At 38.3% G+C, this 25,486-nt stretch overlaps 1 protein-coding gene across 1 annotated transcript; it reads right to left on the bottom strand.

The window, feature by feature from the left end:
• Positions 1–692: 692 nt before the first annotated feature.
• On the bottom strand, positions 693–24,249 carry MSMO1 (methylsterol monooxygenase 1). The gene is made up of 6 exons (XM_059065876.2): positions 24,119–24,249; positions 18,447–18,730; positions 12,996–13,144; positions 11,936–12,062; positions 10,137–10,291; positions 693–1,652 (listed from the first exon to the last, which is right to left on the bottom strand). Exons 2-6 carry the CDS (start codon positions 18,699–18,701, stop codon positions 1,457–1,459), a joined length of 882 nt encoding a protein of 293 aa, XP_058921859.1. The 5' UTR covers positions 18,702–18,730; positions 24,119–24,249; the 3' UTR covers positions 693–1,456.
• Between the last annotated feature and the right edge of the window lie 1,237 nt (positions 24,250–25,486).

Raw genomic sequence — 25,486 nt, 5'->3', positions numbered from 1 at the left:
TCAGACACCTGAGTGTTCCAGGAGTGTCAGGGAATGAAAGCAGATGATAAAAGAATTCCCTTAGATACCTTACAACTAAACAGCACAGTTTTAGATACAGCCCCCAAATTGCTGTTTGAGATTTAAGAGACTGATTAAATACACACACACACACACGGCAGTAAGGTTTGGAAAGGGAGAATGAAAAAGGCCATACATACAACCAGGTACTAGTTAGAAAACATGGTCTAGCAAGAGTCTCAGCTGTAACTTTCTCAACTCTTATTCGAACCTCTTTTCTGTATAAGTGTTAAAAAAAAAAAAAAAGAATCCAGAAGATGGCTCCATATTTTTAGAAAATTACGATTTGGTACTACAGTATACAAAGTTAGAATTATCACCTCTTGATTTAAATTAGACTCTAGATACTTGAAATTAAACCAGCCCTAAAAAGTTTAGCTCCATTCTTCCATCTGTACATTTTCTAAGTGGAGAAAAGAGCTGCTTCGATATCCTCCATTTTATTAGATCAATAGAATTTCCCACAATAGGTAGCCTGATAAATACATGTTGAAACTGCCAAAAGTTTAGCAAATGAAGCACTTAAAAAGATAAAATCTATTCCTTTTATGACAAAATTTAATAATTTAGTGATTCCTGTACTTCTCCTGATAATAAAAGGTGACAAATGATGTTCAAAATTGGAAACCAAATAATCAAACAATATCACATTTATTTCAATAGCTCCAAGTGCAAATACAGCAAGTCAGTTCACAAAGTTTCAAGATACAGCTTTAAGTATAATGAAAACTTGATATACAAAAAAGAAAGGGTAAATAGCAGAAATAAAGCTCAATGTTTAAAAAATTCAAGTAACCTGAAAACCTTTAGACTAAAATAGTCTTTCATCAATTCAGAAATGCCTTAATTTATAGATAAGAGTAGTACATTGCAGTCAAAAAGGACTTCTCAAAGAAAGAGAATCACCCCAAACTGGTCAGCTCCAGAAAAGAGCAGAAATTCCCGGTGCTGGCTATTTCAGAGTTAGCATTCACTCACACTATACAGATTGGTGTGGTTCAACCCATGGCATTTGATGTTTAAGCAAATTCCAAAATAGTGTTTAAAGTTCAGTACTACTAAGAGTTCTTGAAATGGCCACTATATATTTAAAAGGTTTGAAGACCAATTTCAGCTTCAGGCCTATGGTACAACTTGGGGAAAAGACATACATTAATATTCCTTCCATTACTTAAATCCTTTTTGTAAGGTTAGCAACATGGCCTTTAAAACTTCCTCAGGGAAACTGTACTTAAACATATAAAAGTTCCCAATAGGAAGATAATTAAAAGTTGTTAATGTTCTTTTTATCACTTAGCAACCAAGACACATGTTTATTTCCACTCCCCAGAAGCAATGTTAGCTACTAGCTTCAATTCAGGAAATGTGTATCTGCAGGAAGGTTTATGTGAGATGCTTATTCAGTCTTTTTTTCAACCTTCTTCATTTTCTCAATGTGGGCAATAAATTGAGAGTCTGTTCCAAAAAGTCTATCCCACCATGTAAATGTCGAAGCATAGTTTCCAATGAAGTTCATGTGGTGGAAATCGTGATGCCGAGAACCAGCATAGAAAGGAATGAGATTTAAAGGGTTGAGAGGAATGTCATAACCACTGAAATAAAAATGATAAAAGGAATTAAGAAAGTAAATACACCTTAAATAATTGACATTTTCATTGATAGTAATATGCTTGTTAACCATTCAAATAACATTCCACTTTACCTAAGTCACTTATTTCTGACATGTTTACAAAAGACAAAAACTCACAGCAAATGGTACATAGTCTAGAAACCACTTTATGAAATTAAAGAAAAACTTGAACAATTAATAGACATTATTATTTGGTTAATATATACAGGGGATGAAAAAGGGGTTATACTAATGAATCTTTAGACATAGATTTTCATGACTTTTTTTTTTTCTGTTTTAGAGGACTTTCTCACCATAGTTTGTAACACCCATAATACTACATATTTTTTTTAAGAAAAGTTATATGAAATTAGTACCAAGCATTACAAAGGTTAAACCTGAGGATTACTGTTTTGCAACTTCTTTTAGAGTACCCACCTTTATTTCTAACTACAAGTCTAAAATCTGATATCTACAATTATACCAGTCTGAATCACCCCAATCCTTCCCTCTGTTGAGGAGTCTGAAGGGGGAAGGAAGGAGAAAAGACCAATGGAAGGAAAGATTGAAGGAGACACCATCTACCACTTTCCTGCCTAAGACTAGAAGCATTAATTTTGCTACTTTAGTGATTTAGAAACAATTCCTAGAATTTCATATTCTGCTTTCACAGATGAAAATTCCCAAATAAAAATGCAATAAATATATAATCATTTTCAAATGATGAAAAATCAGGATATTAGGAATTTGAAAAGGCATTTAATAGAAATAATTTACAAAAAAATGCCTTCCAATCAACAGAAAGGAAGCATGTGAAATATGAACATATCACAAGCAGTTTTCATCTGTGCTGGGCAGTGGAGTACACAAAACGTTTTATTTGATGAATCCATTCGGTGGATGTTTCAATATTTTTTTCAAGTAAGAGTTAGGTTTAGGTTCATTACAGAAGGCTAAAGTAATTGCTGCTCCTGAATTACAGTATTTAACCAAATTTTAAAGAAAACAACAAGAATATTTTCATTTGAACAATGTTTCAGGAAGACTCTGCAAGGCATGAAATCCAAAAGCCATTAAAAAAAACTGATAGATTTTACTACATAAAAATTTAAAACTTCAGAACTGCAAAAGAACCATCAAGAGTTAAAATTCAAATGACAGTGGAGAGAAAATATTTACAACATATGTAACAAACAAAGCTTACACATGAACCAACAGAATTATTGGTTATAATAAATAGGTTATAAAACGTATAGCCTTAACAGAAAAACTGGCAAATGATATAAAATGCTAATTCAAAGAAAAAATTACTGTTGGTCAACAAGCACAAAGACAGGTGGATTAGAAGGACATGTGCTCAACTCCCTCTTGCAAGAGCACTGTAATCACAACTAACTGCTGAACAGTCATCAAAAGGAAGACATTAGAACTCACCAAAAATGATACCCCACATCCAAAGACAAAGGAGAAGCCACAATGAGAAGGTAGGAGGGGCGCAATCACAATAAAATCAAAACGCATAAACACTGGGTGGGTGACTCACAAACTGGAGAACACTTACACCATAGAAGTACACCCACTGGAGTGAAGGTCCTGAGCCCCACATCAGGCTTCCCAACCTCGGGGTCCAGCAATGGGAGGAGGAAGTCCCAGATTCAGACTTTGAAGGCTAGAGAGATTTCACTGTGGAACTTCGACTGGACTGTGGGAAACAGAGACTCCACTCTTGGAAGACACACAAGAAGTACTCTGTGCATCAGGACCCAGGCGGAAGGAGCAGTGACCCCATAGGAGACTAAACTAGCTGTACCTGCTAGTGTTGGAGGGTCTCCTGCAGAGGCAGGGGGCGGCTGTGGCTCACTTCGGGGACAAAGACATTGGCAGCAGAAGTTCTGGGAAGCACTCCTTGGTGTGAGCCCTCCCAGAGTCCGCCATTAGCTCCACCAAAGAGCCTCTAGGCTCCAGTGCTGCCTCAGGCCAAACAATGCACAGGCAGGGAACTTGGCCCCACCCATCAGCAGACAAATGGATTAAAGTTTTAGTGAGCACTGCCCACCAGAGCAACACCCACCTCTACGCACCACCAGTCCCTCCCATCAGGAAGCTTGTACAAGCCTCTTAGATGGCCTCATCCACCAGAGGGAGACAGCAGAAGCAAGAAAAACTACTATCCTGCAGCCTGTGGGACAAAAACCACATTCACAGAAAGATAGACAAAATGAAAAGGCAGGACTATGTACCAGATGAAGGGAATAAGATAAAACCCCAGAAAAACAACTAAATGAAGTGGAGATAGGCAATCTTCCAGAAAAAGAATTCAGAATAATGATAGTCAAGGTGATCCAGGATCTCAGAAAAAGAATGGAGGCAAAGATCGAGAAGAGGCAAGAAATGATTAACAAAGACCTAGAAGAATAAAAGAACAAACAAACAGAGATGAATAATATAATAACTGAAATGAAATATACACTAGAAGGAATCAACAGGAGAATAAGTGAGGCAGAAGAATGGGTAAGTGACCTAAAAGGTAGAACGGTAGAATTCACTGCCACGAAAAATAAAGAACAAAAAGAAATGAAGACAGCCTAAGAGACCTCTGGGACAACCTTAAATGCACCAACATTTGAATTATAGGGATCCCAGAAGGAGAAGAGAGAGAGAAAGGACCCAAGAAGATATGTGAAGAGATTACAGTTGAAAACTTCCCTAACATGGGAAAGGAAATAGCCACCCAAGTCCAGGAAGCATAGAGAGTTCCAGGCAGGATAAAATGAAAGAGAAACATGCTGAGACACATAGTAATCAAATTGACAAAAATTAAAGATAAAGAAAAATTATTAAAAGCAACAAGGGAAAAATGACAAATAACATACAAGGGAACCCCCAAAAAGTTAACAGCTGATTTCTCTGCAGAGACTCTACAAGCCAGAAGGGAGTGGCATGATATAGTTAAAGTGATGAAGGGGAAGAACCTACATCCAAGGTTACTCTACCTGGCAAGGATCTCATTCAGATTCAACAGAGAAATCAAAAGCTTTACAGACAAGCAAAAGCTAAGAGAATTCAGCACCACCAAACCAGCTCTACAGCAAATGCTAAAGGAACTTCTCTAAGTGGAAAACACAAGAGAAGAAAAGGACCTACAAAAACAACCCCCAAACAATTAAGAAAATGGTAATAGGAACATAAATATCGATAACCACCTTAAATGTGAATGGATTAAATGCTCCAACCAAAAGACACAGGCTCGCTGAATGGATACAAAAACAAGACCCATATATATGCTGTGTATAAGACATCCACTTCAGACCTAGGGACATATACAGACTGAAAGTGAGGGAATGGAAAAAGATATTCCATGCAAATGGAAATCATAAGAAAGCTGGAGTAGCAATACTCATATCAGATAAAGTAGACTTTAAAATAAGGAATGCTATGAGAGACAAGGAAGGACACTACATAATATAAAGGGATCAATCCAAGAAAAAGATATAACAATTATAAATATATATGCATCCCACATAGGAGCACCTCAATACATAAGGCAAATGCTCACAGCTATAAAAGAGGAAATCGACAGTAATGCAATAACGCTGGGGGACTTTAACACCTCACTTACACCAATGGACAGATCATCCAGAGAGAAAATTAATAAGGGAACAGAAGCTTTAAATGACACAATAGACCAGATAGATTTAATTGATATTTATAGGACATTCCACCTGAAAAGAGCAGATTACACTTTCTTCAGTGTACACGGAACATTCTCCAAGATAGATCACATCTTGGGTCACAAATCAAGTCTCAGTAAATTTAAGAAAACCAAAATCATATCAAGCATGTTTTCTGACGACAACGCTATGAGATTAGAAATCAATCACAAGGAAAAAAAATGTAAAAAACACAAACACATGGAGGCTAAACAATATGTTACTAAATAACCAAGAGATCACTGAGGAAATCAAAGAGGAAATCAAAAAATACCTAGAAACAAATGACAATAAAAACATGATGGCCCAAAACCTATGGGATGCAGCAAAAGCTGTCCTAAGAGGGAAGTTTATAGCTATAAAATTCTACCTCAAGAAACAAGAAAAATCTCAAATAAACAATCTAACCTTACACCTAAAGGAACTAGAGAAAGAAGAACAAACAAAACCCAAAGTTAGTAGAAGGAAAGAAATCATAAAGATCAGAGCAGAAATAAATGAAATAGAAACAAAGAAAAGAATAGCAAAGATCAATAAAACTAAAAGCTGGTTCTTTGAGAAGATAAACAAAATTGATAAACCTTTAGCCAGCCTCATCAAGAAAAGGAGGGAGAGGACTCAAATCAATAAAATTACAAATGAAAAAGGAGAAGTTACAACAGACACTGCAGAAGTACAAAGCATCACAAGAGACTACTATAAGCAACCTATGCGAATAAAATGGACAACCTGCAAGAAATGGACAAATTCTTAGAAAGGTAAAACCTTCCAAGAAGAAACCAGGAAGAAATAGAAAATATGAACAGGCCAATCACAAGTAATGAAATTGAAACTGTGATTAAAAATTTTCCAACAAACAAAAGTCCAGGACCAGATGGCTTCACAGGTGAATTCTATCAAACATTTAGAGAAGAGCTAACACCCATCCTTCTCAAACTCTTCCTAAACACTGCAGAGGAAGGAACACTCCCAAACTCAGGCTACGAGGCCACCATCACCCTGATACCAAAACCAGACAAAGATACTACAAAAAAAGAAAATTAGGGGCTTCCCTGGTGGCGCAGTGGTTGAGAGTCCACGTGCTGATGCCCTGTCCGGAGGATCCCACATGCCGTGGAGCGGCTGGGCCCATGAGCCATGGCCGCTGAGCCTGTGCATCCAGGGCCTGTGCTCCACAGTGGGAGAGGCCACAGCAGTGAGAGGTCCGCGTACCGCAAAAAAAAAAAAAAAAAAAAAAGAGAAAAAAAAAAAAGAAAATTACAGGGCAATATCACTGATGAATATAGACGCAAAAATCCTCAACAAAATACTAGCAAACAGAATCCAACAACACAGTAAAAGGAGCATACATAAGGCAAATGTTAACAGCTATAAAAGAGGAAATCGACAGTAATGCAATAATAGTGGGGGACTTTAACACCTCATTTACACCAATGGACAGATCAAAGGATAAAATTCTTTTATCCTGGGAGAAAAGGATTTATCCCAGGGATGCAAGGATTCTTCAACATACACAAATCAATCAATATGATACACCCTATTAACAAATTGAAGAATAAATACCAAATGATCATCTCAATAGATGAAGAAAAAGCTGTTGACAAATTTCAACACCCATTTATGATAAAAGCTCTCCAGAAAGTGGGCACAGAGGAAAGCTACCTCAACATAATAAAGGCCATATATGACAAACTCACAGCAAACAGCATTCTCAATGGTGAAAAACTGAAAGCATTTCCTCTAAGATCAGGAACAAGACAAGGATGTCCACTCTCACCACTATTATTCAACATAGCTTTGGAAGTCCTAGCTATGGGAATCAGAGAAGAAAAAGAAATAAAAGGAATCCAAATTGGATAAGAAGAAGTAAAACTGTCACTGTTTGCAGATGACATGATACTATACACAGATAATCCTAAAGATGCCACCAGAAAACTACTACAGCTAACCAATGATTTTGGTAAAGTCCCAGGATACAAAATTAATGCACAGAAATCTCTTACATTCCTATACACTAACAACGAAAGATCAGAAAGAGAAATTAAGGAAACAATCCCATTCACCATTGCACCAAAAAGAATAAAATACCTAGGAATAAACCTACCTAAGGAGGTAGAAGACCTGTACTCAGAAAACTGTAAGACACTGATGAAAGAAATCAATGATGACAAACAGATGGAGAGATATACCATGTTCTTGGATTGGAAGAATCAATATTGTGAAAATGACTATACTACCTAAAGCAATCTACAGATTCAATGCAATCCTTATCAAATTAACAATGTCATTTTTTATAGAACTAGAACAAAATATCTTAAAATTTGTATGGAGACACAAAAGACCCCGAATTGCCAAAGCATCCTGAAGGGAGAAAACAGAGCTGGGGGAATCAGACTCCCTGACTTCAGTCCATATTACAAAGCTACAGTAGTCAAGACAATATGGTACTGGCACAAAAACACAGATATAGATCAATGGAATAGGATAGAAAGCCCAGAGATAAACCCACGCACCTATGGTCAACTAATCTATGACAAAGGAAGCAAGGATATACAATGGAGAAAAGACAGTCTCTTCAATAATGGTGCTGGGAAAACTGGACAGCTACATGTAAAAGAATGAAATTAGAACACTCCCCAACAACAATACATAAAAATAAACTCAATATGGATTAAAGACCTAAATGTTAAGACAGGACACTAAAACTCTTAGAGGAAAACATAGGAAGAACACTCTTTGACATAAATCACAGCAAGATCTTTTTTGATCCACCTCCTAGAAGAATGGAAACAAAAACAAAAATAAACAAATGGGGCCTAATGCAACTTAAAAGCTTTTGCATAGCAAAGGAAACCGTAAACAAGATGAAAAGACAACCCTCAGAATGGGAGAAAATATTTGAAAACAAATCAACGGACAAAGGATAAATCTCTAAAATATATAAACAGCTCATGAAGCTCAATATTAAAAAAAACAAACAACCCAATCCCAAAATAGGCAGAAGACCTAAATAGACATTTCTCCAAAGAACACATACAGATAGCCAAGAGGCACATGAAAAGCTGCCCAGCATCACTAATTATTAGAGAAGTGCAAATCAAAACTACAATGAGGTATCACCTCACACCAGTTAGAATGGGAATCATCAGAAAATCTACAAACAACAAACGCTGGAGAGGGTGTGGAGAAAAGGGAACCCTCTTGCACTGCTGGTGGGAATGTAAACTGATACAGCCACTATGGAGAACATTATGGAGGTTCCTTAAGAAACTAAAAATAGAATTACCATATGACCCAGCAATCCCACTACTGGGCATATACCCAGAGAAAACCATAATTAAAAAGACACATACACCCCAATGTTCAGTGCAGCACTGTTTACAATAGCCAGGTTATGGAAACAACCTATATGCCCATCAATAGACGAATGGATAAAGAAGATGTGGTACATATATACAATGGAATATTACTCAGCCATAAGAAGGAATGAAATTGGGTCCTTTGCAGAGACATGGATGGACTTAAGAGACTGTCATACAGAGTGAAGTAAGTCAGAAAGAGAAAAACAAACATCGTATATTAACGCATATATGTGGAATCTAGAAAAATGGTACGTATGAACCAGGTTTGCAAGGCAGAAATAGAGACACAGATGTAGAGAACAAACGTAGACACCAAGCGGGCGGGGAGGGGTGGTGGTGGTGGGATGAATCGGGAGATTGGAAAAAAAAAAACAACCCAGTACAAAGGCAGCCATGCAGCCTCACCAGCCCCTGGGGAATGCAGTGCATAACCCTGAAGGCTCTCTGCCCTCCTACTGACCAAGATTAACAAGACTGTAATGTCCAGTTTGCAAAGAGTGTTGGTGGGCTTCCCTGGTGGCGCAGTGGTTGAGAGTCCGCCTGCCGACGCAGGGGATACGGGTTCGTGCCCCAGTCCGGGAAGATCCCACATGCCGCGGAGCGGCTGGGCCCGTGAGCCATGGCTGCTGAGCCTGCGTGTCCGGAGCCTGTGCTCCGCAACAGGAGAGGCCACAACAGTGAGAGGCCCGCATACCGCAAAAAAAAAAAAAAAAAAAAAAAGGAAACAAAGAGTGTTGGGTGCAGGGAAAGCATTCTTACAGGTTCCTGCTGGGTGTGTAGAGAGGGGCACTTTTGGAGGGCAGTTCTGCAGCACTTATCAAAATTTTATTTCATTTTCTCAAATGATACATGAATATACTCTCACCATAAAAATGACAACAACCACAGATAGGAATGTAAAAAAACCCCAAAATTATTATTTGAACTTTTATCCAATGATTACGTTCTCCTGTTTATTAAAAATAGTAACATTAACAAGGTTAACTTCTCCTATTACTCTACTTAGGAAAAAAGATAACCTATGACAATGATTACGGTGCATGAAATGGGTGAAGGTGGTCAAAGGGTATGAACTTCCAATTATAAGATGAATAAGTCTTGGACATGTAATATACAGAATGGAGGCTGAAATCAACAATCCTGTGAATCTGAAAGTTGTTAAGAGAGTAGATCAGATCTTAAGAGTTCTCGAATTTGTAACTGTGTGTAGAGATGAACAGTGTGGTGAGCATTCTGCAATATATACATATATCAAACCATTAGGTTGCACACCTAAAACACAATGTTACATGTCAGTTACATTTCAATTTAAAAAAAAAAGAAATAAAGATAATCTATGGCCATGAAAAAAGGATATTTTATGATAGTTTTACCTGAATAGAAACCATAACTTACCTATGGACATCAATAGTTTCTATCAAACGAATGGTTACCCAGGCCCAAAGAAGAATAACATGATCACATAGAAGCATGATTCCAATGAAAAATCCAGTTCCAAGAATTAAGGTTTCCAGAGGATGTGCATATTCAGCTTCCATTCCAAATGGAGCCTAAAATAAGTAAGAATTGCTTAATATATTGTGATGGTTAATTTTATGTGTTAACTTATCTAGGCCATGGTGCCCAGCTGCTTGGTCAAATGCCAGTCTAGATGCTGGTGTGAAGGTCTTTTTTAGATGTGATTAACAGTTAAGTCAGTAGACCATGAGTAAAGAAGAGGACCCTCCATAACCCAGATGAGCTTCATCCAATCAAATGAAGGCCTTAAAAGCAAAGACTGAGGCTTCCCAAGAACGAAGGAATTCTCAAGACTACAATACAGAAACCCTGCCTGGTTTCCAGCCTGCTGCCCTAAGGAATTGAGATCCAGGCCTGCAACATCAACTCTCACCTGCGTTTCCAACCTGTGAGCTGCCCTACTGATTTCAGATTCACCAGCCCCCACAAGTGAATGAATCAGTTCCTTAAAATAAATCTGTGTGTGTGTGTATATCTCCTATTGATTTTGTTTCTTTGGAGAACCCTGACTAATATATATATTCTAATTTATTTATGTATATTGTTTTATAAAATTATATCCCTTCTATATGTTATGATAGTACAGTCATCCCTAGGTATCCCAGGGGTATTGGTTCCAGGACCTCCATGGATACCAAACTCCAAGGATGCTCAAGTCCCTTATATAAAATGGTGCAGTATTTGTATATAACCTATGCACATCCTCCCATATACTTTAAATCATCTATAGATTATTTATAATACCTAATACAATGTAAATGCTGTGTAATTGTTGTAAATACAATTTAAACGTTATGTAAATAGTTGTCCACTCGAGGCAAATTCAAGTTTTGCCTTTCGGAACTTTCTGGAATTTTCTTCCCAAATATTTTCAATCCTTGGTTGGTTGAATTCATGAATTCAGAACCTGTGGATGTTGAGGCTCAACTATATATCTAGCCATACATATGTAAACATTAACAGTAATTCTCAATACAAATGTTTTTTTGTTCTTACCAAACATTAAAAGGTCTAGGGATGTCCTTAAAACAATCTATTTTAATAGTAGTCTTTGATGGTTTGAGATAAAGGCATTAAACAATTGACTTGAATTCTAATTTTGGTTTATGCACCTAAATTTGTTCTGCCAAGAAAGGGATGTTTGGTTTATCATATCATGTAATTAGGATCAATGAAGAACATACCAAAATAACAAATTTGACAAAGCTAACATCAAAGCAGTTCTGATAAAAATCACTGTTTTGTGGGAAGGAGTTAGCAATGATGTGGAAATGTGTTAAAACTAACTCGGAAATTGTTTTAGGAATTTAACGATTCAACGTTTGTTGTTTTGGGGTCCCACTTAAATGACCTTAACAGCACTAGAGGCCTGTATCAAACTGCCAGGTACCCAACTGAGTGAGGATAGTGCTCGGGACCCAAAGACAAAAATGAACGATTTCACATAACATTTTTCTTTCAGGTTTCAATTTACCGTGAAATTAAGATATTAAAGAAAATCTGCAGAACTCCCTTTGTGTTTAGGTGTGTGTGTATTATATTCTTAACAATCATGTCAAAGGAAAAAGAAATAAAAACACCACTGACAATTTTTTTAAAAGTCCAGGAGATTTTTTTTTTTAATGACATTTTTGCCTCTAATAGAAAAAAATGTATTAAATATAGTTCTAACATACCTGAAACTCATGATGAATTTTATGAATATGCTTATATATTCTTTTGTGGTGTAAGAGCCTATGCAGGAAGTAGTGCCAGGTATCCTCAATCACTGCACAGCCAAAGCATCTTGCCAAAAGCATGTACCTTTAAGATGAAAATACTATAATGAGGATTAAATAACTTTTATTTAAACAATCTAGACTTTTACCTGGGATCACTGCTGGAGACACTGCATAAAACCAAATACCAGCTTGACCTAATTGGTTATATTGATCAACAAATTCTCAAAACAATACGTATAGATGCAAGCTAGCTATATGATACCACCTGAAGAAGGGTTAAAGAAGCTGACCACCATACCAATTCTAATTCGCTTAAAAAAAAGTCACAGGTATAAAATCAGAGTTAAGAAACAAAACTCAAAACTTCTAGGAAAAGAGTAACATTGATAAAGGACTTGAATTAAGATTAATAATAGTAAAATCATTGTTTTTTCCTGACAAAGAGAAGCACATAAGTGCAATGGGCAAAATATATTTTATATACATATGAACACAGAAATTTTTATATGTTGAATATACAGTAATAGAAAAAGCACATATCTATATACTGTACATCTGTATTCAGGTTAAGTCAGAACAGACAGTTGAATACAAATATTATCTGAACATAAATATTTATGCTCAGATAATATATATTTGTGTCTGTATGGACATAATTTTTATAAACTTCACAAACTATTCTCTCATTTTTTTCTTTCATTTTAGACTTAAAATGAAATATATTTTTTCTTGGTGTAAGCATGTGTATCTGTATACAATCATATAAAGGATGCTATGGAAACTTCTGATGCAATAAACTCACCTTCCAATAAAAATATTACACTAAAATATAGAAACATATAAAAATGGGAACATTTTAAGTTTCTGTTACAGTTTACTTTTCTACATTTTATTTATTTCCAAAGTTTAGAAGAAACAAACATTAACCAAATGAAGAAAGAAAATAACATTAAGGATATTTTAATTGAATGATAAACCATGACTGAGTATAAAAGGCAAATCTTCATCTACATACCATCTTGGCATTGTTTCCCAATCATAAGGAATATTGAAATACTCTGTAAAATAATAAGTTCCACAAATCAAAGGAAGCTGGATACAAAAGTGATTAAAGAGAAGTACTTTAAAACATTTCCATTGATTTTCCCATGTTTCTGGTTTATCCTATAGAGAAAAAAATCAAAATATTTAGTATTAGCCTCTGCCATCAGGAGTTTCACTGAAAACTAGAAGTAAATTCATAACTTTTTCTCTAATGTTTATATGGGGACTTAAGTTTATGTTATTTAATTAATCCTATGTTATGTGAATTCTATATTATAATTGCTGTGTTACAGTAACTAAGGTCCAGGAACCACAACACACACACACACACACACACACACACACACGCACCCACTTCTAAAACCCTGACAACTATCGATATTATCACTACTTTAAATAGGTGAAGAAATTGTCAACAGACAAACCCAGGCATAATGGTCCCGATGATCTCTACAAACCAAAGGAGCACTACAGAATGAATAACTCTTGTCTTTGCTGCACACAGATCATTTACTTCTTTTATCAGGAAAGCCAGAGAGGAAGAAATGTGTTACGCTAAGATCACAGTTGGGTTCTCCCAATTGCTGAGGCAGCTGCACACATAGCATTGGAAGCCTTATTACACAGGTAAATCAACACTGCCAGCCATTCAGTGGTTTTTATTCCCAGAAATAAGTGCATTTTTGTTCTTATACATTGACAGAATTAGAAATTCTCTGAGCTGGAAGAACTTAGAAAACAAATATGTCCAGTGGTTCCCAAAGAACAGAGAGCTACTGCCCACAGATGAAGTTCACAGATTAAAGTCAAAATGAGGAAGTGAGATTAATGTAGTGAAACGTTCACAAAACCTCATCAGGATTATTGACTTGCTTAGCAAACCATATATAAGTCTAAAATTTATTCAATTTAAAGGGGTGCAATTAGTTAAAAAGTGCTTTTGGTTTTACAAAAAGATGATGATAATAAATAGTTATTGCTTTGTTTTAAATGTCCTTACCTAAAAATTCAGAAACCTACCAAGGCAAATTTTTTAACTGAATCATAATATCCCTAGGATGAAACCACTGACCTCAGCAGAGGCCCGGAGGTCAACCTCCCTGCCCAGGATCACACAGGCAGTTATTAGCAGAACTTGGACTAACTAAAATCTAGGGTTCCAGTGCTATTCTTGAAATTCTTTGGGAGAGTTACCCTCCCTGACAAAAAAGAAACAGTATTCAACTGGTAATCAGTCTGGAGAGCTGGCTCTAACCTCAGGGCCTCTGTGAAGCTCACATCTCAGTCTGCTCAACAATAAAATGAGGGAATTAGGCGAGATAATTTATAATTGTCTATTTCTACCCTGAGCATGATCTGACCCCGCTCCTCCAAACTTCCAGTCTGTGATTGGGGACAAAATAAATGGAAGATTCTGGCTTGGGCCGGCAAAGGCACTCTTTTTCCCACAGAACTATGTTTAACTGACTTGTGATATTCTGGCTAGACTCTAATACTGATGTAGCTGCAGAAATTAACACAAAAATGAATCAACGGTAACTAAAAAATCACATGCTTTACTGTTTACCAGGACCACAAACTTCAGAAAGAATGTTTTTAGTGTATAAATCCTTGAGGAAAATTCCTAGAGAATTATCAAGATGTAAGACTTAAAAAAATCCTGCAAGGTCTACTTCATTACTCTCATTCCTGTGAATATTCTCCCCACTACAAGCATGTGCATTAGCTGTCTATTCTGTTTCAAAGCAGAGTCTTCATTCAGTGTTAGCTCCACCAGCAACTTTTTCCTGTACCCTCACTGTTTCAGGGTATCTGCCTTTAAAATGTGTAAACCTGTGTACACTGATTTTTTGGCTTGTTTTTAAACCCCCTTATATTGTGAAAATTTGTACTGATTATCTTCACAACTAATTTTAGTATCGAAAAATCTCAAAGCAGGGACCTTAATGGTTGTGAAACTCAAGGAAGACATGCTGAGTACAGACCTGGAGGCTTTGGATCTCTTGTTTATCAGTAACTAGTTGTAAACTAGATTACTTCTTGTCCTTTCTTTTGCCACATTTTATTCTAAAGTCTTCATAAAACCTTGAATGAAACAGGTCTTTCTCTCTCTGAAAAAGTTACCACCTCTGACCAGTGAGTCAACTGTAGAGGGCAGAAGACAGACATGGATACTTTGGCCTGGACAGCCATACAACAAATCAGCCCCATAAATAAACCAATGGGTGACCCGTGGCAGCCAGAATTCCAAGCATGCATGAGAACTTAGACATCCAAACTCAATTCTGCCTTTCAAAGCAGGCCTTTTTATAATAATTATTCTGGAAATGTTGTGCCCTTTATTTACAGTAACAGGATACTCTCCTTTAGGCCACAAACCTTTTAATTCCTTCTCCCTTTACCCTTTGTTCTTCCCTCCTTTGGCTTGGAGTCCACAGGCAGCTGACCCTCTGCACTATCCCCAGAGAGAATCAATGTTAGTACTTGCTTAAAGTGAGACTCACTGGGAGAGGCTACAAAGAGAAGAGACTGGTCGGAGAGGATGTGTGAACTGACTGCCACCCGACATGGACTCAATGAGTACAAACAAGTCTCCTTAGGTGAACACTCCCAAGATGCCTGCTTTCCACCAAGACTGTGTGCCCTTGAGTTTGAGTTTGGCATGACTTTTTGAAAAAAGTTAACAGTAAACATTAGAAACTATCGTGGGTTTACCAAGTGTCAACAAATCATTTCTTTCTCTAACAAGCTGGTGCAGATTCCTTCCTGGGAAGGATGTCAAACTCATTAGTCTACACATTACTAGAGTTCACTATTTTCCCTATGTTTAAAACTGAGAAGAGACACTGCGTATATCTCAACACTTTGTCATGCACAGCAAGCTCTCAAGAAACATTTAGTACACTGAAGCAAATACCTAGAAGCTAGGAGCATCATCATTTTGTGGGGGATGACATGAATGCTGCAGAATTACCATGATATATTTAGGGTAAAAACAAAACCTTAACAGTCTTAATCAAAGTCTTAGCATATTAACATACATTTAAGAGTTGAGACATCAAGGGCTGGAGTGAACTGCAAAATAATACTCATGAATCCCCATAACCTTCCCTTCCAGCTAATTTAAAAATTAAAATTTATGTATGATAAAGCCTCTCCATAAAGTGGGTACAGAAAGAACATATCTCAACATAATAAAGGCCACAGATGATAAGTCCACAGCTAACAACATACTCAATGGTGAAAAGCTGAAAACACTTCCTCTAAGATAGGAACAAGACAAGGATGACCACTTTTGCCACTTTTATTCAACACAGTATTGGAAGTCCTAGCCACAGCAATCAGACAAGAAAAATAAATAAAAGGAATCCAAACTGGAAAGGAAGAAGTAACTGCTACTGTTTGCAGATGACATGATACTATACTATACATAGAAAATCCTAAAGATGCCACCAGAAAACCACTGGAGCTCATCAATGAATTTGGTAACGTTGCTGGATACAAATTTAATACACAGAACAGAAAACTGTAAGACACTGATCAAAGACACTGAAAACAACACAAATAGATGTAAAGATATACCATGTTCATGGATTGGAAGAATCAATATTGTTAAAATGACCACATTACCCAAGGTAATTTACAGATTCAATGCAATCCCTATCAAAACACCAGTGGCATTTTTCACAGAACTAGGACAAATAATTTTAAAACTTGTATGGAACCACCATAAACCTCCTAAAAGAAAACATAGGCAGAATACTCTGACATAAACCATAACAACAGTTTTTTGGATCTGCCTCCTAAAGCAAAGGAAACAAAAGCAAAAATAAACAAATGAGACCTCATTAAACTTAAAAGCTTTTCTGGACAGCAAAGGGAACCTTTGACAAAACAGACAATCTGCTGAATGGGAGAAAATATTTGCAAATAATATGACTGATTAGGGGTTAATATCCAAAATATACAAACAGCTCATACAATTCAACATCAAAAAAAAAAAAAACTGATTAAAAAATGGGCACAAGACCTGAACAGACATTTTTCCAAAGAAGACATACAGATGGCCAAAAGGCACATGAAAAGATGGTCAACACCACTAATCATCAAGGAAATGTAAATCAAAACCACAATGAGAGTTCACCTCACACCTGTCAGAATGGCTATAATCAAAAAGACTACAAATAACAAATGCTGGCAAGGTTGCAAAGAAAAGGGAACCTTAGTACACAGTTGGTACAAATCTAAATTGGTGCAGCCACTGTGGGAAACAGTATGGAGGTTCCTCAAAAAACTAAAAATAGAACTACCATATGATCCAGCAATTCCACTCCTGGGTATATATCTGAAAAAAATAAAAACACTAATTTGAAAACACCCACAACGTTCATAGCAGCATTCTTTACAATGGCCAAGATATGGAAGCAACCTAAGTGTCCATTAACAGATGAATGGATGAAGAAGATGTGGCATATATACACAATGGAATACTACTTGACCATAAAAAAGAATGAAATTTTGCCATATGTAACAACATGGATGGACCTGGAAGGTATTATGCAAAGTGAAATAAGTCAGAGAGAGACAAATATGTACGTTATCACTTACATGTGGGGAAAGAAACCCAAAATAAATGAACAAATATAACAAAACAGACTCACAGATATAGAGAACAAATTAGTGGTTACCAGCAGGGAGAGGAAAAGGGGAAGGAGTTAGAGGTAGGGGATTAAGAGTACAAGCTACTATGTATAAAATAGATAAGTAACAAGGATATATTGTATAGCATAGGGAATATAGTCAATATTTTATAATAACTTTAAATGGAGTATAATGTATAAAAATTTTGAATCACAATGTTGTACATCTGAAACTAATATACTGTATATCAACTATATCTCAGTAAACAAAATTTTTTAAAATTAAAACTTATATACCCAAATTAGATAAACATCACATCTACTTAAGGCAAAATTTAACAAATTATTCTTGAAACCTTATCAGTAAATGCTCTAGGGTTGTGCTGTCCAATATGGTAGCAACTAGAAATGTGGCTATTGAACATTTTAAATACAGCTACTCTTAACTGAGATGGGCTGAAATTAGCATAAAATATACACTGGATTTCAAATATTTATTATAAGGATAAGAACATAACATATCCCATTAAAACTTTTAAATTTTGATTACTTACTGAAATGTAACAGTTGAGATTTATTGGATTAAAATATATTGCTAACATTATTTTCCCTATTTCTTTTTACTGTTTAATGTATTCTACTTGAAAATTACACATGTAGCTTCATTATATGTCTATTGGACAGCCCTGATCTAGTTTATTTTGACTTATAAAGTTATATTTACCTTAAAAATATTCAACAAGACTAATGACAATACTCCATTGCAAGTCCATCATACTCACCTTTTGAATTTTGTACTTTTTCATGTAAGGTATAAATTGAAACAAGAATCCAGGTAAACAGAACAAGAAATAAAGGACCTCATGAACTATGAGGGATCCCCATGTTGCAATCTGGAACTTTGTATAATTATTCAACATATAATTCCAAGCATTTTTAAATGGTTCCTGCAGAGGATTCTCAGGTAAAAGTGAATCTACATATTCCACAGCCAAGGATGCTGAACTAAAGATGCTGATACTTTCATTTGTTGCCATTTTTCAAATCTGCAGACAGCCTTATAATTCTGCAAAAATAAGTAAATAAATAAATAAGCAAGTTAAACAATGAAATTCTAAGAAAACAGTTTTTAAAATGCTTCTGATTAATTTTTAAATTACTAGAGGAGTGCCAATCTCTCAAGTCCTAAACATGATTAAAAACCCCAGTCTACAGGATGTCATCACCACCTCCATTTGTGATGTATGATTTAAAAGTCACATGTTAGGGCTTCCCTGGTGGAGCAATGGTTGAGAGTCCGCCTGCCGATGCAGGGGACGCGGGTTCGTGCTCTGGTCCGGGAAGACCCCACATGCCGCAGAGTGGCTGGGCCCATGGGCCATGGCCACTGAGCCTGCGAGTCCGGAGCCTGTGCTCCGCAACGGGAGAGGCCACAACAGTGAGAGGCCCGCGTACCACAAAAAAACAAACAAACAAAAAAAGTCACATGTTAACTTTCAAGAGCAGGATCTGAAGAACAATAGTAGATAAGAAATTTCAAGCCATCTTTAGAGACTTTTCAGTGTGGTCTCAAGGAAAAACTTGTAATTTCAATGAGCAATAGTTGGGTCACTTAAAACTAAAAGAATCTATAAAGAAAAAGTCTGCCAAACATGACTTCACAAAAATTAAATACTTATAATGGGGACTAAAAAGACAATCATAAATAAAGTCAAAGATCAAATGACAAACTGGGAAAAATATTTCCAAAAATTATGACAAAGGGCTACAATGAGTGCTTTAGAAAAAGCCTAAAAACCCAACAGAAAAATGACAAAGACCATTCACGGAAGGTTCACAGAAAAATAAATACAAATGCTTACTAAGCAAATAATCAGTTCAATTTGACTAAAATAGTAAATGCATCTTAAAACAAAATCTTTAAGTTTCATAATGCCCAGTACCCAGTAACAATCTGGGGAAACAGGCACCATTGTACATTGTTGATGGGAGGATTAGTCTATAAAATTCACAGTATTTATTACAACTCAAAATGAATACACCTTTTGACCCAGCCATTTTCTCACTCAAGTGTACCAAGATGAGCACACTAAGACTGAAAGAAGCATTGCTCATAATAGCAAAAAGAAAGAGAAAAAAGTAAAACAAAATGTTAAGTCCATCAAGAAGAAATGAATTAAATAAATTCTATCAGGTCCTTCCAAAGACACACAGCCACATAAAAGGAGGAAGATCTACATGTTCTACATAGAAAGATGTCTAAGATACAGTGTTGTGAAACAGCAAGTTGCAGAATGTATAGCAAGAACCCCACTTATGTTTTTGTGAAAAGGTTATATACTTTCTGCACTTTTGTGCATATGTACATGTGACAGACACACACACAAACACAGAAAATGTACAGAAAATGCATATGTATACACGGTTGGGGGGGTATGAAGAGGAGAAAGATTTTACTTTCCATTTTATACCTTCTTACAATTTTAATTTTTTTCATGAGCATGTTTTACTTATTTAATAAATAAGTTTAATAGGTTACCAAATCAAAAAACAGAGAAACTTATGAAGAATGTCACTTTCCTAAAAATGCTTACTGATGTCCCTAATTTATGAATTATGATGGGCCACTCTAAAAACAAATATATTAAGCCTCAGAAACTCTTAATAGTATTTAAAACGCCCCCTTCCCCCATAGACCTCTTACCATAGAGGATCCCAGGAAGCTTAGCCAGCTTCCTCAGGACTCTGAATTCACTTTGCATCCCTATTCCTCTGTCCTACTCATTCTCAAGTGACTTACAGCACGGGGACTATTGTGCCACAGCCTGTGCTCACTCACCCTCTCCTCTAAGACTGTCTGGTCTTGTGTTCTTATCCTACCTCATCAAGAACTTGTCCATCACTTACTCTTTCTCATCTTTCCCTCTTCACTGAGTTCATCCCATCAAGTTTAAGAACATACTCAAGTCTTCCTTTCTTGAGAAAAGTTTTCCTAACGTCTACCATCTCTCCCCCAGGCCACTGTTCCCTTTCTCTTTTTCTTTGGACCAACCAACTTCTGTCTCCAGGGAGAGATCAACAGCCTCTGACTGGTTAATTCTCACACACACAACTCACTCAACTACAGCTGACCCTTCAAAAACACAGGTTTGAACTATGCAGGTCCCCTTAGACTCAGATTTTTTAAAATAAATATATTGGAAAAATTTGGGGAGATTTGCAACAATTTGAAAAAATTCACAGATGAACCACATAGCCTAGAAATATCAAAAAAAATTAAGAAAGAGGTATGTCATGAATGCATAAAATATACGTAAATACTATTCTTACACAGGCATAAAGTGAGTGATATTTAATATAAAATTAATGTGTTACTGCAAACCAGCCTATTATCAGTGAAGTGGTTTTTTTAAAAAGTAACAATGTTTCCAATACTGTATTATGAATATGACTAATACTATGCTATAAAACTTTATAATGATTCATTTATTAGTGTATAGGCTGAACTATTGTAAAGCAATAGTATCGACTATACAAGGTGACCAGAAAGCAATCATATTGCTGCTTCTTCATTATCAATGCATGAATCCTTATACATGCAAATAAATATGAATTTCTTTTTCATATTATCTTTTCATTTTTGATGCCTGGTGTTAGTAATATTCATAACATCCAGTGTTTTGTATCATATAAGACAATGTTGATGTAGGTACTGACAGACCATTCATCTTGTAAAAAACACAAACTTATGGTATCAATAAATACAGCACAGTAGTGTAAATGTATTTTCTCCTCCTAATTTTTTAACGTTTTCTTTTCTCAGCTGTTTATGTTATTGGTAAGGCTTCAGTCAACAGTAGGCTATCAGTAGTTCAGTTCTGGAGGAGCCAAAAGTTATGTGTGGATTTTCAACAGCCCAGGGGTTTGGCACCCCAATCCCCGAGTTGTTCAAGGGCTCACTGTACTTGCAATCTAGGTCCCCATCCACACCAAAATGTCTTCAATATTCTAAATTACAAAATAAAAGTTGTTCCAATCCTCATTTTTCATGAGGTCGTTACCAAATCTGATGATGCTAAACCAACACCAGTTACTAGCTGTGTGACCTTGAGCAAGTTGTCACTTCTTTAAGCCTCAGTTTTATTATCTGCAGAATGTAAAGAATAACAATAGTAACTAGATGATGGGAATCTTTTCATGACGTACATGTATATCAAATCACCACAACATATACTTGAAATATCTTACAATTTTGTCAGCTGTACCTCAAAAAAGCTGAAAAAATAGGGAATAACAATATAGTTCTTCTCATGAGTCCAAGAAATAATGCACGTGAAGTACTTAACATAGGACCTGACACATGGTAGCTACTACAGCTAACAATTATTAAGGACTTTCTATAAGCCACTAACTGTTCTAAGAGTGTTACATGCTCTCTCTATATTAAAGACTTTAATCTTTACCACACCTTCAAGGTAGGCACTTTTATTACCCCCATTTTACAAATGAAAAACTGAGGTTTAGAAAGATTAAGTAACTTTCCCAAATTACAAAAATGCTACGTGGGGGAGCCTGTGCTCTCATTCATTATGCTATACTGTGATCCAAAATAATAAAGCACATAAATATTATAGTAAGAGGGGAATAATTCCCACAGTTTACCCAAGCCCCTTGAAAGAGTATTCCATATAGGCTGCCTTCATTTTCACATTTCCCATCCATTCTCCAGAAATTACAATCTGTTTCCTATTCTAATCAATGCACTGAATTTACTCTTACTAAGTAAAATCACTAAGTCTCCTAGCTTCCAGATCCAACAAACATTTTTTTGAGTTTATTTTATCTGGCCAGTCTGGAATAGCCACCGTGCTCCCTGCTGCCCTCACCCCTGACTTCAAAACATAAAATCTAGTGAGGTATACAAAGAAGTAACCAAACTGTCACAAAATCTGTGACAAGAACAATAAAGGGTTGGAAATATAGAACAGAGAGACCCAGGGAAAGAGGCATCCTAGGGAAAGAGGCATCCTAGAGAAAGAGGCATCTAAACTCAAGCCTGGAGCATGGAGGGGAGGCGACTAGATTAAAAGAGAGTAAAGTCAGGTGGGATGGGGTTGGGGGGATAGTTCTATATAGAGGAAACATCAGTTCCAAAGACTCAACCAGGAGATGAGAAAGGATACAGCACTTTCTGATTTAGTTATGTCTATGGTACAGCTTTTGAGAAAGGAAGGCTCAAGAATTGAGGCTGAATAGTTTCCCATGGATGGTTTCTTTACTCCTTCCAACTATTCTAGATTACCTGGAGTGAGTTTATCTGTTCCTGTTGCGAGAATATCCTGATATCCACAACTCTCTCTCTCTCTAGGCCTCTCTCCTAAACCCCAGATTCTGATTATCCAAAAATCTACTGGCCATCTCCAATTTAGACAGTTCAAAGGCACGTCAAAGTCAACATGTCCCACATGTTCTGCCACTGCCTCTTGCAACCCTACCCACACACTCCCTACCTCCTGTACCACGCAGTGAACTGGTGCCACCACCTTCTTAGCCATCTGGGACAGAATGTTCCAGGCCTCTATCTCTGGTGCCCGGGTTAAGTCTTCACACACTTACCCAATTTAGAGATAACTGCTTTAATTAACATTGAGGAGTTTACTCTCCAGACTCAAGGGAGAGAAATGGACACACTGTTGACAACTGAAGCAAAAAACAGGAATTAAAGAGGAAAGGGGAAAGGAAATGAAGAGTGGATTTTCTTTTCCTTTTTTCACCCTTGCACAACTGGATTGACTGGAGGCCTGCTACAGGCTCAGACAAAAGAAATGTAGTCGTTTGTGGATTCCCTTAAAACCATCAAGTTTATCTGTCGGAGTGCTGCCAGCAGTGCCTGCCCTTCGCCGTGCCCGGATCGCGCCTCCAAGCGTGCCTTTCTTAAATCCTCCCTCCAGAACACGATGCCAGCATCCATCTAAACAGCAGACAGGGTTCACCCCTTCTCCAAACCCTTAGGGTTCCAGGAAACGCCTCCCCACAGATAAAAGCCCTAGGCCTCTGCTCTCCTCCTCTCTCACCTTCTCGCCCCCACCCTCGGTATTCCTACAAGAAAGCCTCTGACCGCCCTCCGCTTGGGCCTCTCTGCCCACGAAACAGCGTCCCTTGCCGGTACGTCCTCTGCCCAACTCCCATTCATCCTTCAGTGCCCTCCTCGGACGCTCTTCCCAACCGCACGCCCCGCCGCGCACACAAACAGATCTTGCAGCCTCCTTTTGTACAACTCTGGGCACACTGGCACCCTGGGCTGTGACCACTGTCCCGGACGGCTGACGGCCGTGCCCGGTTCCGACACTGACTGAGGGATTTCACCCTTTCCACCCGTACCCGCCGCCACGCCCTCCATCCCGGCCTCCATCCGCGGGCAGCGGCCATACCCTCTTCCACCCGGGCCCCTCACCTGCACACCGCTGTACCTGCCGCCTTCTCCTCCCGAGCTTGGCTAGGCTCAGCCGCTCGGGCGATTCCTCCCGCCGTTATTGGCTTGCGAGGGCCCCCGCCCCGCCTTCCGGGCGCTGTGATTGGTCTGCGCAGCTGCCGGCATCGTGTGACTCGCGCGAATGGAGCACTGGCGCCGCGGCCATTGGCTGAGCGGATGGAGTGAGGATCGTGAGAGCTGGGCGTCAGACCAGTAGCGGCGCCGCGGAGCCTGGGGGCGGGAGCGCACAGCCAGGTAGGTGGGACGGAGGTGAGGCAGTGAGGGGTCGTGTATCAACCTCAGCCCCGCTCCCAGGCGCCTGCGCGGTCGGGGAGGCAGCGATTCCGCGGGCTGTGAAGTGGTTTTGCCGCGCTGGGTTCACAGGTCGCTGCTTTCGCTGGTGCGCCCCGAGTTTAGACTACCTCTTTCTCCTCCCCAGCCCCAGCGCCCCTTGATAACTCCCACGTTTACGTTTACGTTTACGTGGGAGATGGGGAACTTCAAATGCAGCGCCATTCCTGTTTGCGGACGGGAAGCCGAGGGTCTGGGTGGTTTAGGAGAGACTGGACGAGGCAGTTGGCTCGGCCCGCGGGGAGACCGCCGTCGCGGACCCGCACAGGACTCACACTTGCAGCCCGGCTTGGCCGCCTTCCGTCCCTGCGGGGGTGCAGGAGTGTGCACGGATGGGGGTCATCCACGAATTTAAGCTTTCGCTTAAGAGAGTCTTTTAAAACTTGCACAAGGGCAACACGCGGTCTAGTTGAAGGCACTTTCCATGCAGGATTTTGTACAAACGGGATAATGTCGCTTCTCATGGCTGTGATAGGACTGGCTCTCCTGCCTGAAATAAGGGGTCAGGTACCATCTGCTTTAGGAAGCCCCTTCTTGAGGGATGTGTCTCTTGTTAGGTCCAGTGACCTCTACCCATTCATCTAACTGTCCCATGTGTTTGATACCCATGTTCTTTGTATAGTATCATGACAGAAAAACCATATCAAATGAAAAGAAACGGGATCTGTCCCTTGGGTGTTCAGAGCCCTGTCTTTAGGAGGCCTATGGTGTCCTGGGGTGGATGCTGTGCTGCACCACCTAGGTCACCCCTTCAGGACTAAAGCAGGTCTTCAGCTACTGAATGTTGGCAAAAAGAGCCACTTTCCCATGGTACAATCCCTTTCCAGGGGGCAGCCTGTGTCCAGTGACTGGTTGATGCAGGAGTGTAAAGGCCCAGCCCCTCACCCCAATTTAGGATTCCTTTGATTGGCCGGCCTAGCTCTAGGGCCCCCCCCCCCCCCGAGGTTGTGAGTGTGACTGCACCGAAGCCCAAGTTTCCCTTTGCCCAAACGTGCTGCC

This window comes from Kogia breviceps, chromosome 6 (assembly GCF_026419965.1).
Source record: "Kogia breviceps isolate mKogBre1 chromosome 6, mKogBre1 haplotype 1, whole genome shotgun sequence".
NCBI lineage: Eukaryota > Metazoa > Chordata > Mammalia > Artiodactyla > Physeteridae > Kogia > Kogia breviceps.
The sequence above is the reverse complement of the archived record's forward strand: the minus strand, read 5'-3'. Positions and strand labels throughout refer to the sequence as shown.